Below are 14,153 nucleotides of genomic sequence, written 5' to 3' on the forward strand. Positions count from 1 at the left end.
CCATCATCGCTCGCACCTTCGATCTTTCCCTTCCAATTCAAGTATTCAAGCGCAGCTTTTTAAATGACGCCTTTGGACTTTCTTGCTTGTTGTGAAAATACTCACAATATGAGTAGGAACCATATCGTAAGAACTCTTGAAAATAAGTTTGAAATGTTTTCTTACAAAAGTCTGCTAGCTTAATGCTAACACATAATGCAAAATGCCATAGAGGGGCTAACGAAACTTGCATTCATATTGAGGTCTTCCTTGTGTTTTATTGTCAAGTCTACGAGTAGTGTTTCTGTGTGTTACACTGCCCCCTGGTGGACAATAAGGTACACAAAGGTCAAGGCACCGCAGAGGGCGTATTACAGTGTGGGCGTGCGCGCATATGTGTGTTTAGCACGTGCACAGGCAGAAGGTTCACATGCACGAGCAAGCTGTGCGACGGTGTGTGCGGTATCTACGGCGACGGCCATTACATCACCTTTGACGACAAGAGGTTCGCCTTCCACGGACAGTGCGAACACACGCTCGTGCAGGTAACGCAACACAAACTCTCGTAGGTAACACACACTCACGCAGTAGCACAACACACTTCTGCAGGTAAAAGGAAAAAAAAACTCGCACAACACACACAATTGATAAATATGCATTGCTCAAATGAGAATTAGTGAGAATGCTACGTGTGTGTGTGTGTGTGTGTGTGGCCTGTGCAGGACTATTGCGGCCACAACGAGACAACGGGAAGCTTCCGGATTATCAGCGAGAACGTTCCGTGCGCAAGCTCACCGACGGCAACCTGCTCCAAGAACATCAAGATCTTCATTCAGGTGCCCCACCCATCATCATCATCATCATCATCATCATCATCATCATCATCATCACATTATGGCTACACTTCAAAGTACACTTTGAAGTATACAGTGGACCTTTGTTGCAGCTGTGATTGTTCCTATAAACCAAGTTGAGCTGAGCGTTGAGTGTAGCGTAAGTTGCATGTACGTATCGCGATTGGCTCGACAAATCCGATCAGGATCCTTTGTTTGCTTCATTGATAACGGTAACAATTATACACGCAATACACCATTCACGGTAACTTTACATAATTCCAGCAGAAAGGTCGAGTGCACTTTGAAGAGTTTGATGTTGTCATTATCATCGCGATGCATTGAGTGCTTCTCAAGGTAACTGTGGCAACACTGTTTAGAGTAAACTGAAAAATACACTTTTAGTACACTTTCAAGTATAGTTCTCCAACCAGGATGATGAAGAATTCCACCTGACGGAGGAAAGGTTCCACGTAATCCGGAGCCACCGGCTGGTTCTTCCGGCGCAGGTGCGTCAGATGGGCGTCTACATGGTGGTCACCATCAAACCGGGAGTCGTCATCATGTGGGACAAGAAGACCTCTGTCTTCATCAAACTGGCGCCAGACTATCGAGTAAGATTAGATTAGATTAGATTAGCTAGAGCCACAGCATAGGGGGGAACCCTGTAGTCACATGTTCCCGGGCTCATCATCAGGAATCCTGGAAGTCCGAGAGAAGAATGGTGATTTTTGTTTTTTTTCCCAGGCTCGGGTGTGCGGCCTGTGCGGCAACTATGACGGAAACATCCGCAACGACCTGGCCAAGCGGTCCGGAGACAGGGTTACCGACGTGCTCGAGTTCGGGAACAGTTGGGCGGTGTCTGGGTCCGGCTGCTTCGATGCCGCCCGCCCCGTTCCGGTGCCTGACCCGTGCCGCGCCAACCGATACCGTGCCGCATGGGCGCAGACGCAGTGCAGCGTCATCATCGGCGTCACCTTCAACACCTGTCACTTGCGGGTAACCAAAAGCAAAAATTTGCAGGATATCGATTGATTGATTTCAACAAGACATGCCTCCAGATTGCAGGAATCGTGTGGTTTACCTGAGTATTTTCCGCACAACAATGAAAGCTAATGACATGTTTGCATATTATCATACGCAAATCTCCAATTTGCAACATATAGATAAAGAACAATAAAGGGAGGAGTACTGACCCCTGCAGGACTCCACAGGTGACGTTGCAATACTACATTGCCATGAAGTACATGGTGTGTCCTTTCTGAGAGATAAGACCAAAACCAACAAGGTGCTAAGGCTTTGAAACCGATACACCTTCCAAGGCGATCTACTGTATGTATATTATGATTGACGGTATCAAAGGCAGTGCTGGAGTCAAGTAATAATGCTAATCAGTGGCGGTATGGCGTATCTGTGAAGTGTTCAATTACACAGGGCGACAGTTCCCGGGGGGGGTTAAAACGCCCCCCTCCCACAAAATGGTACGTTGAATGGTTTCTAATTGGCATTTTGGCATGACTTGTAACCCATTGGCTTTTGTTTGGGGATTTTTTTTCAATCAATTTGGGAGATTTGACACTGGCCTATAGTTGCTCAGACTCTCGGGGTCGAGGTTGGATCTTTTCAGTAAGGGTCTTATAAGGGCTGTCTTAAAAGGTGCAGGGTGGCAGTGCTAGAGGAGAGTGATTAATTAATCGTGTTCAGAATTCTAGAATGTTCTAGAATTGGAAACAACTCCTTTTCAGGGAGAGGGACGAGCAAGCCGTATGTCAACAAACGATCGCTGATGGAGGGCGGCACGGTGTAAGACTGATTAGCACATCTGTCTCACAGTTCTGAGTGGCCGACTGTTACCCAATGAGGCTAATGTTAAATGGCTAAGAGTTTGACAATCATGGAGACAGTTTATCCTACCCGTGCCCAGTGCCAAGGCCTGTGTTTAGGAGGAGAATTTTGTTTTGTTTCAGGTCGATCCTGGTCCGTACTATGACGCATGCGTGCGTGATTCGTGCGCGTGCGACAGCGGTGGCGACTGCGAATGTTTGTGCACGGCGGTGGCAGCCTACTCTAAGGCTTGTAATGAGGCCGGCGCTTGTGTACGATGGAGAACGCCCAAATTTTGCCGTGAGTCCTGCGACAGCTGCAAATCAAAGCGTCAGTCAATCATGAGCTGACCAATTAATGGAATGTGTTCTGTTGTAGCCATCTTCTGCGACTACTACAACACCCCTGGAGGCTGCGAGTGGCACTACAAGCCGTGTGGAGCGGACTGCATGAAGACCTGCAGGAATCCTTCGGGAAGTTGTTCTCAGCTCATCAGCGGTTTGGAAGGTGCAAATGTTTTGTTGTAGGGAATTTTGTGTTCTATTGAGGTAATGTGTTGTACTCCAAGTACGTATTGTAGTGCAGTCCAAAGGAATGTGGTCTTGTATTCCGAGGGAATCTTGTGTCGCAATAAGCCAATATTGTGTTGTTTCAGGATGTTACCCTCAGTGTCCTCCCAGTCGTCCGTACTTCGACGAGGACAGCATGACTTGCGTGTCGTGGGATCAATGTGGTTGCTATGACAACCAGGGCGCCCATTACGCCGTGAGCGAGGCGGTTCCTGCTGATAACTGTCACACTTGGTACATCTCACCACCATTGTACACCATTGCACGACACGCAAACCTTGTATCCGTATGTCAACTAAACGTTTTTGGGTCCCGGAACCCCTTACAAGTGGAGAATTCTTTCGTAGGAACCCCTCATAAACCTTGCACCAATTAAACACCTTGTGTACCCCTAAATGCCATAAGAATAATAATTGTGTATTATTTTGCGGACCCTTTTGCGGTCTGGGTACCCAAGTTTGAAAACCACTAACATAAACAAAATGTTCCTACTGTGTTAACCACTGTCGTCTAATGTGTGTTAAAGCTTGTGTACGGCGTCTGGAATACAGTGTATCTACAACGTAAACAGTAAGTACATGAAACCATGTCCTTGGAACGTGTATTCATTGTAGTAATTGTGTGATATTCCCAAATGTCAGCCTGTTCGTGCTTCATCAACGGCAAAACATACGCTTACGGCGCCACTATCTACAACACGACGGACGGGCTGGGAAACTGCATCACAGCAACGTGCGGAACCAACGGGACTGTGAGCCGGAACGTTGATCTGTGTTTCACAACCGTCGGCCCGTCACCGCAGACAACACCGTTTACCTTCAGCACAGCGGGAATGACAACGAACGGTATGAACGTCAAAGGTTGCTCGTTGGATGAAATCAAGATGAAGTATGTCGGCACGATGATCTACATTTTTGACAATCTGATTATTTTGCAGTTGTTACTCTGACACCATCAATAACTACAAAGGTAACCACACAAAAAACCACGCAGGAAAAAACAACAACAGTAAAGGGGAAAACTACAGCAGCTTCTTTCACAACCACAAGAGGAGCAACCACCAGACCTCAAGAGACAACCACCAGAAAGGGAACAACAGTCAAGACAGACACAACACCACCACCAAGAAACACCACTACTCCGACAACCACTTCTGCCACAGTTGTTGGAGAAACAACTACCTTCGTACCAGGTGTCACAACTACAGCTACTGAATACACAAGAACATCCCAACCCTCTTTTAGTACCACAACTACCAAGGTTCCCACAACAACCAAAGGTGGAACGACCCCAAGAGCTGAAGAAACAACTACAATACAGAAAACAACTGTACAGGGTGGGATAACAACCCCCGAATTCACCACTAACCCAATAACCACGACCACAATTATTGAGAAAACGACCTTTGCACCAGATTTAACCACAACAGCAACTGAGCACACAGGAAATACACCCCAAACGTCTATTAGTACCCCAACTACCAACGTTCCACCAACAACCTCAAGTAGAACTTCAACCAAACCTGGGGACACAACCACCACAGAGAGAACAACAGTAAAAAGCGAGACGACAACAACACTCAGCTTCAGCACTGGCCCAACAACACCTTCTGTTACATTTGTTGGTGAAACTACACCAACAAATGTAACAACGACTACTAGAGCTGGAGAAAAAACCACAAGAGAGAAAACAACTGTACAGGGTGAGACAACAAAACCTGAATTCCCCACTGGATCAACAACCACTTCAACCACAATTTTTGGAGAAACTACAACCTTACTTCCAGGTTTCACAACTACAAACCCTGAGTTGACTGGAACAACGTATCAACCCTCTGTGAGTACCACAACTACTAAAATACCAACAACAACCTCAAGACAAACTCCCACAAGAACTGGAGAAACAACCACCACCGAGGTAACAACAGTAAAGAGTGAGGTAACAACACCCAGATTCACCACTGGTCCAACAACGTCTACTACAGTTGTTGGTGAAACAACAACAGCTACACAACACACAGGAACAACATCCCAACCCTCTTTCAGTACCATGACTACCAACGTTCCGACAACAACCAAAGAAGAAAATACTACTAGAACTGGAGAAACAACCACAAGAGCGAAAACAACTGTACAGGGTGAGACAACAAAACCAGAATTCCCCACTGGATCAACAACCACTTCAACCACAGTTTTTGGAGAAACTACAACCTTACTTCCAGGTTTCACAACTACAAACCCTGAGTTGACTGGAACAACGTATCAAACCTCTGTGAGTACCACAACTACTAAAATACCAACAACAACCTCAAGACAAACTCCCACAAGAACTGGAGAAACAACAACCACAGAGGTAACAACAGTAAAGAGTGAGGTAACAACACCCAGATTCACCACTGGCCCAACAACAACATCTACCACAGTTGCTGGTGAAATGACAACAGCTACCAAATCCACAGGAACAACATCACAACCCTCTTCAGGTACCACAACTACGAAGGTTCCAACAACAACCAAAGGAGAAACTACGACCAGACCAGGAGAAACAACTACAGTAGTGGAATCAACCGTGCAGGGTGAGACAACAAAACCAGAATTCCCCACTGGACCAACAACCACTTCAACCACAGTTTTTGCAGAAACTACAACCTTACTTCCTGGTTTCACAACTGCAAACCCTGAGTTGACTGGAACAACATATCGACCCTCTGTGAGTACCACAACTACTAAAATACCAACAACAACCTCAAGACAAACTCCCACAAGAACTGGAGAAACAACAACCACAGAGGTAACAACAGTAAAGAGTGAGGTAACAACACCCAGATTCACCACTGGCCCAACAACAACATCTACCACAGTTGCTGGTGAAATGACAACAGCTACCAAATCCACAGGAACAACATCACAACCCTCTTCAGGTACCACAACTACGAAGGTTCCAACAACAACCAAAGGAGAAACTACGACAAGACCAGGAGAAACAACTACAGGAGTGAAATCAACCGTGCAGGGTGAGACAACAAAACCTGAATTCACCACTGGTCCAACAACCACTTCTACCACAGTTTTTGGAGAAACTACAACCTTAGTTCCAGTTTTAACAACAACAAAACATGAGCTAACAGGAACAACATCCCAACCTTCTGTGAATACTACAACTACCAACGCTCCGACAACAACCAAAGGAGAAACTACGGCCAGACCAGGAGAAACAACTACAGTAGTGGAATCAACCGTGCAGGGTGAGACAACAAAACCAGAATTCCCCACTGGACCAACAACCACTTCAACCACAGTTTTTGCAGAAACTACAACCTTACTTCCTGGTTTCACAACTGCAAACCCTGAGTTGACTGGAACAACGTATCGACCCTCTGTGAGTACCACAACTACTAAAATACCAACAACAACCTCAAGACAAACTCCCACAAGAACTGGAGAAACAACCACCACAGAGGTAACAACAGTAAAGAGTGAGGTAACAACACCCAGATTCACCACTGGCCCAAAAACGTCGACCACAGTTGGTGAAACGACAACATCTACCAAATCCACAGGAACAACATCCCAACCCTCCTTTGGTACCACAACTACAAAAGTTGCAACAACAACCGAAGGGGGAACTACCACCAGTCCCGAAGAGACAACACCCACAGAGCTAACAACAATAAAGAGCAAGATAACAACAACCAGATTCACCACTGGCCCAACAACCTCAACCACGGTTGTTGGAGAAACAACAACCTTACTTGCAGGTTTAACAACTACACAACCTGAGTTGACAGTAAGAACGTCTCAACCTTCTGTGAGTACCACAGCTACTAAAATACCAACAACAACTTCAAAACAAACTACCACAACAGTAAAGACTGAGATAACAACACCCAGATTCACCACTGGCCCAACATCTACCACAGTTATAGGTGAAACGACAACAGCTACCAAATCCACAGAAACAACAGCCTCACCCTCTTTAGGTACCACAACTACGAAGGTTCCAACAACAACCAAAGGAGAAACTACGACCAGACCAGGAGAAACAACTACAGGAGTGAAATCAACCGTGCAGGGTGAGACAACAAAACCTGAATTCACCACTGGTCCAACAACCACTTCTACCACAGTTTTTGGAGAAACTACAACCTTAGTTCCAGTTTTAACAACAACAAAACATGAGCTAACAGGAACAATATCCCAACCTTCTGTGAATACTACAACTACCAACGCTCCAACAACAACCAAAGGAGAAACTACTACTACAACTGGAGAAAAAACCACAAGAGAGAAAACAACTGTACAGGGTGAGACAACAAAACCAGAATTCCCCACTGGACCAACAACCACTTCAACCACAGTTTTTGCAGAAACTACAACCTTACCTCCTGGTTTCACAACTACAAACCCTGAGTTGACTGGAACAACGTATCAAACCTCTGTGAGTACCACAACTACTAAAATACCAACAACAACCTCAAGACAAACTCCCACAAGAACTGGAGAAACAACAACCACAGAGGTAACAACAGTAAAGAGTGAGGTAACAACACCCAGATTCACCACTGGCCCAACAACATCTACCACAGTTGCTGGTGAAATGACAACAGCTACCAAATCCACAGGAACAACATCACAACCCTCTTCAGGTACCACAACTACGAAGGTTCCAACAACAACCAAAGGAGAAACTACGACCAGACCAGGAGAAACAACTACAGGAGTGAAATCAACCGTGCAGGGTGAGACAACAAAACCTGAATTCACCACTGGTCCAACAACCACTTCTATCACAGTTTTTGGAGAAACTACAACCTTAGTTCCAGTTTTAACAACAACACAACATGAGCTAACAGGAACAACATCCCAACCTTCTGTGAATACTACAACTACCAACGCTCCGACAACAACCAAAGGAGAAACTACGGCCAGACCAGGAGAAACAACTACAGTAGTGGAATCAACCGTGCAGGGTGAGACAACAAAACCAGAATTCCCCACTGGACCAACAACCACTTCAACCACAGTTTTTGCAGAAACTACAACCTTACTTCCTGGTTTCACAACTGCAAACCCTGAGTTGACTGGAACAACGTATCGACCCTCTGTGAGTACCACAACTACTAAAATACCAACAACAACCTCAAGACAAACTCCCACAAGAACTGGAGAAACAACCACCACAGAGGTAACAACAGTAAAGAGTGAGGTAACAACACCCAGATTCACCACTGGTCCAACAACAATGTCCACTACAGTTGTTGGTGAAACAACAACAGCTACACAATACACAGGAACAACATCCCAACCCTCTTTCAGTACCATGACTACCAACGTTCCGACAACAACCAAAGAAGAAACTACTACTAGAACTGGAGAAACAACCACAAGAGAGAAAACAACTGTACAGGGTGAGACAACAAACCCAGAATTCCCCACTGGATCAACAACCACTTCAACCACAGTTTTTGGAGAAACTACAACCTTAGTTCCAGTTTTAACAACAACAAAACATGAGCTAACAGGAACAACATCCCAACCTTCTGTGAATACTACAACTACCAACGCTCCGACAACAACCAAAGGAGAAACTACGGCCAGACCAAGCGAAACAACTACAGTAGTGGAATCAACCGTGCAGGGTGAGACAACAAAACCAGAATTCCCCACTGGACCAACAACCACTCCAACCACAGTTTTTGCAGAAACTACAACCTTACTTCCTGGTTTCACAACTGCAAACCCTGAGTTGACTGGAACAACATATCGACCCTCTGTGAGTACCACAACTACTAAAATACCAACAACAACCTCAAGACAAACTCCCACAAGAACTGGAGAAACAACAACCACAGAGGTAACAACAGTAAAGAGTGAGGTAACAACACCCAGATTCACCACTGGCCCAACAACAACATCTACCACAGTTGCTGGTGAAATGATAACAGCTACCAAATCCACAGGAACAACATCACAACCCTCTTCAGGTACCACAACTACGAAGGTTCCAACAACAACCAAAGGAGAAACTACGACCAGACCAGGAGAAACAACTACAGGAGTGAAATCAACCGTGCAGGGTGAGACAACAAAACCTGAATTCACCACTGGCCCAACAACCACTTCTACCACAGTTTTTGGAGAAACTACAACCTTAGTTCCAGTTTTAACAACAACAAAACATGAGCTAACAGGAACAACATCCCAACCTTCTGTGAATACTACAACTACCAACGCTCCGACAACAACCAAAGGAGAAACTACTACTACAACTGGAGAAAAAACCACAAGAGAGAAAACAACTGTACAGGGTGAGACAACAAAACCAGAATTCCCCACTGGACCAAAAACCACTTCAACCACAGTTTTTGCAGAAACTACAACCTTACCTCCTGGTTTCACAACTACAAATCCTGAGTTGACTGGAACAACGTATCAACCCTCCGTGAGTACCACAACTACTAAAATACCAACAACAACCTCAAGACAAACTCCCACAAGAACTGGAGAAACAACCACCACAGAGGTTACAACAGTAAAGAGTGAGGTAACCACACCCAGATTCACCACGGGCCCAACAACACAGTCTACCACAATTGTTGGTGAAACAACAACCTTACTTGCAGGTTTAACAACTACACAACCTGAGTTGACAGTAACAACGTCTCAACCCTCTGTGAGTACCACAGCTACTAAAATACCATCAACAACTTCAAAACAAACTACTACAACTGTAAAGACTGAGATAACAACACCCAGATTCACCACTGGCCCAACATCTACCACAGTTATTGGTGAAACGACAACAGCTACCAAATCCACAGGAACAACATCCCAACCCTCTTTTAGTACCGGAACTACGAACATTCCAACAACAACCAAAAGGGGAACTACCACCAGACCCGAAGAGACAACCACCACAGAAGTAACAACAGTAAACAGTGAGATAACAACACCCAGATTCACCACTGGCCCAACAACGTCTACCACGGTTGTTGGAGAAACAGCAACCTTAGTTCCAGGTTTAACAACTACACAACCAGAGTTGACAGGAACAATTTCTCACCCCTCTGTGAGTACCACAACTACTAAAATGCCAACAACAACTTCAAGACAAACTACCACCGCAGCTACCAAATCCACAGGAACAACATCACAACCCTCTTTTAGTAACACAACTACAAACCTTCCAACAACAACCGAAGAGGGAACTACCACCAGACCTGGAGAAACAACCCACACGGAGGGAACTACAGTAAAGAGTGAGACCACACACAGAGTCACTACTGGTCCAACAACCATTTCTACCACATTTGTTGGTGAAACAACAACAGTTACACAATACACACGAACAACATTCCAACCGTCGTTTAGTACCACAACCACCAAAGTTCCAACCACAATCAAAGGGGAAAGTACCACCAGACGTGCAGAAACGACAACTGGTGAGAGAAAAACTGTACAGAGTGAGACAACAACGCAACCGAAATTTACAACTGGCTCAACAACTGAGGCAACCACAGTTTTTGGGAAAACTACAATACCAGGTTTTACAACTAATGACTACAAAGCAACAACATCCCAACCGTTTGTCAGCATCACCACTACCAAAGTTCCAACAAAAACTTCAAGTAGAACTAGCACCACCCCTGGAGAGAGAACCACCAGAGAGGGAACAACACTGAATAGTGAGGCTACAACAACACTCAGATTCTCCACTGTCCTAACAACCAATGCGACACTTTTTACAACAACATCCCAACCCTCTAGTAGTACTACCAGAGTATTCTCAACCACTGAGGGTGTTTTCACTGGAGAGCCACAAACAACTGTTGTGATTACAAAACCTTCACTTACAGGCACAACTATTTTGACTCCAACACCTGTTCTCGGGACAACCGTTATCAGACCCATAACACAAACATTTCCCGACACTGTGACTGTGTCCACAAGTGGAACAACCACGACTGGTCAAGCCAGAACAACAGCCTCTCCGTCTTCACTTCCGTTTACCACGACGTTGTGTTCCTGCTTTTTCAACGGGACTACATACCTTCCTGGTAGGTCACTCTGCCTAGACAGTGGTACCTTGACTTCAGAGCGCTCCAACAATTTGTTGGTGTTGTTTTTTTTGTTACTAGCCGTTGCTAGGTCGGAGGGTCTGAAACGGATTAATGGTATTTCAATGGAATACATTTATTTGACATACTAATAAATTGAGGTACGAACCCAGTCACAGAACGAATTAAACTCGTAAGTCAAGGTACGACTGTCCTTTCAATTTCCATTGAATGTGGATAAGATCACAACAAGCTTGAGATGTTCATTTTGTGTATTTGCAGGTGATTTTGTGTACAATGTGAGTGACGGTTTAGGTTGGTGTTTTGTTGCGTATTGCAATGCATTTTGTAAAGTGGAGACACGATCCAGTCCGTGTCCGACGCACGCACCAAGCACCGCTGCGGAGTCTACTTCCTCAGAGTCTACGGCCACCACCACAGCGGCCTCACTTTCAACAACAACCACCTTCCCTTCCACTACCGTCCTCGACTGCTCTCAACTGTTTCCACCCAGAAAGGTCAGATCAAAATAACATCTGGTTTCCTAAGTGCTGCCTCTCACCAGGATTCTGGTCTTGCCTGACAGAATGGAGAGTCCTGGAAAGTGGAGAACTGCACCTTGGCTACCTGTGTCAATGGAGTGGTCACAGAGTCAACGACAGCCTGTCCTACCACGCAACCATTAATCTGCACCAACGGAAGGAAAGCCGTCAAGGTCTATGATGACGGCAGATGCTGCTTCCACTATGAATGTCAATGTAAGATTGGAATTCTGACTTGGAATACCCTCTATCTTCTCGCTTTGTTCCCGATCCCAGGTGATACTCGTTTGATAGTAGGTAAATAGTTTAAAAAGTGAATATACCCCAAACTCTGATCCCAAATCATTACAATATCATTTCAAAATCACTCTTAGAGCCGTACCCTTAAAATTAAATAGTGTAGAAACTACACCGGCTAATCCCCCCGTAATAGGACAACATTCACGATATAGAGAGACCTTATGAAATACATTTTTGAAAATAATTTGACCTCTCCCACGTGCTTTAAACACATTGAAACTTATTAAAACACAATTAAACCGGGGAAAGTTTGAAAGTGTTCTGTAGCATGTGCGTGTGTTGTCACTCCCTTGCTCGTACAGTTCCCCAAATAAGAGACAACGCATGTTTATTTGTCACTCCCAGTTGAAGTTTGCGATAATATTGACACATAAAACCAAAGAGAATTAAACATTTGGATATTTAAACACCAAAATGTTCAACCAAACAAACGCTAACTGCGAACATAACTTACATTATGTGAAACGCCATAGACTGGCTAACGGAAATTAGCATCGATGTTGGCCTTATACTAAACCTTGAAACAACTGCTACTTTAACTCACACAGAGCAGCAACACATACAAACAGAGCATACAATACTCTAAAAATGAATAAATTCTCTGCTCTGTGGAATTAACAAATATTACTAGTACTGCCTCTTCTTCTTGCTTTTAATTACGCGGCAACTCTTTCAATAGACCTCAGTGCTCCCTGGCATGTTGTGGCACAATGCGGTACTACACTGAGTATGTGCAACTTCAATTCGGACTTGTCTCTATACTGTAAAACCCCATTCAAAATGGTCACTTCAAAATATACCGTGTCTGTACATACCGGTTCATTGTAAAATATTTAAGTTTTGTCATCAAACAAGACATTTTCTGTGTTTTTATTTTCACTTTCCCAGGTGTGTGCAGCATCTGGGGTGAGTCTCACTTCATGACCTTCGATGGCAAGTCTTACAGCTTCCACGGGAACTGCTCTTACTACCTGGTCAAGGAGATCATAGCAAAGCACGAGCTGACCGCGGTGATCAACAACCACGACTGCAACCTTCCGGACAGCAGTTTTTGTCCTCAGGCTCTCAACCTCACTTACAAATCCTACCGAGTGCTGCTAACGCAGAGGAAGACTTCGGGACTTGTCAGCAATGTGGTGCGCAAATAGCTAAAGTCGGGGTGTCCAAACTTTGTCCTGGGGACCATTGCAGCCACGCGCTGTTTTTTAGGCTTTTCTTTTAAGGCCGTGTGCGTGGGCTGTGTCGAAACAGTTTTGAACCTGTCGTGAAATATTAGGCAGATTAGGCGGTTTTTCGTGCATGCGAGTTAACCAGCAGTAATCCGGTCATACGTTAAGGAAGCTGCCGATATTGTCTCTGAAATACACCCTTCTTTTTCTCTGAAGCTGTAGGCTCTTTTTCTCTCTTACAATTTTTCCGGTGCCTGTTTTTGAAGAAACTCATCAACTCATTCATTATTTTTCCTTGCTTGTGGGCTTGTGGCCGAGATGCACAGGTGGATGCACCTGATTTTAAAAACAAATCTTATTTTGGAGTGATAATCAGGCCATTTTTTGTTTGTTTGTTTGTTCTGACCGATTGGCATTTGTGACCTGCCACTGGAGGGCTCGGCTTAGCGCCGTTGGTTGGACGGACAGTTCCCGCAGCCTGCAGGTCGCCTCCACTGTTGAGGAGAGTGCGTGCACTGCCCACGAGAAAGGGCTCCAAGCCTGTTGCTGTCACGTGGTGCACCGACTCCTCCTGTGCCCACCGTTGCGGAGACCGAGACACCCCGTGTGACGCAGCCATCATACCACGTAGCCTGCCACCTTGTCGGTAGCCCCTCCGCACCCAGCCACCGGGGCAATAAAGGCAAAAAGTTTGGACACCCCTGATCAAAACTTTGTGACTAGCTTGGCTTTAAACCTTCTCTAGGCATTGGAGCGATCGGAACCAGACTGTGGTGGTTGTCTCAGAAGACATTTCGCCTCTCATCCGAGCAGGCTTCATCAATTCATGCAACAAGGCTTAGTTAGGACTCACTAGCCCGAGTTGGTGTGGAAAAACTTTA

General features: G+C 45.2%; 1 protein-coding gene across 1 annotated transcript in view; it reads left to right on the forward strand.

Annotated features, from left to right (window-relative positions):
* The window catches only part of LOC133399404 (mucin-2-like), a 34,141-nt gene that overhangs the window by 13,325 nt on the left and 6,663 nt on the right, over nucleotides 1-14,153 (forward strand). Inside the window, exons 20-34 of the mRNA XM_061670983.1 lie at nucleotides 386-524; nucleotides 702-815; nucleotides 1,247-1,426; nucleotides 1,560-1,811; nucleotides 2,780-2,936; nucleotides 3,015-3,143; nucleotides 3,292-3,439; nucleotides 3,732-3,775; nucleotides 3,847-4,050; nucleotides 4,257-6,016; nucleotides 6,449-6,685; nucleotides 8,180-11,261; nucleotides 11,544-11,779; nucleotides 11,848-12,019; nucleotides 12,992-13,239. Coding sequence (XP_061526967.1) covers nucleotides 386-524; nucleotides 702-815; nucleotides 1,247-1,426; nucleotides 1,560-1,811; nucleotides 2,780-2,936; nucleotides 3,015-3,143; nucleotides 3,292-3,439; nucleotides 3,732-3,775; nucleotides 3,847-4,050; nucleotides 4,257-6,016; nucleotides 6,449-6,685; nucleotides 8,180-11,261; nucleotides 11,544-11,779; nucleotides 11,848-12,019; nucleotides 12,992-13,239 — 7,102 coding nt within the window. The remainder of the gene's footprint in view (nucleotides 1-385; nucleotides 525-701; nucleotides 816-1,246; nucleotides 1,427-1,559; nucleotides 1,812-2,779; nucleotides 2,937-3,014; nucleotides 3,144-3,291; nucleotides 3,440-3,731; nucleotides 3,776-3,846; nucleotides 4,051-4,256; nucleotides 6,017-6,448; nucleotides 6,686-8,179; nucleotides 11,262-11,543; nucleotides 11,780-11,847; nucleotides 12,020-12,991; nucleotides 13,240-14,153) is intronic.

Source organism: Phycodurus eques, chromosome 2 (genome assembly GCF_024500275.1).
Source record: "Phycodurus eques isolate BA_2022a chromosome 2, UOR_Pequ_1.1, whole genome shotgun sequence".
Lineage (NCBI taxonomy): Eukaryota > Metazoa > Chordata > Actinopteri > Syngnathiformes > Syngnathidae > Phycodurus > Phycodurus eques.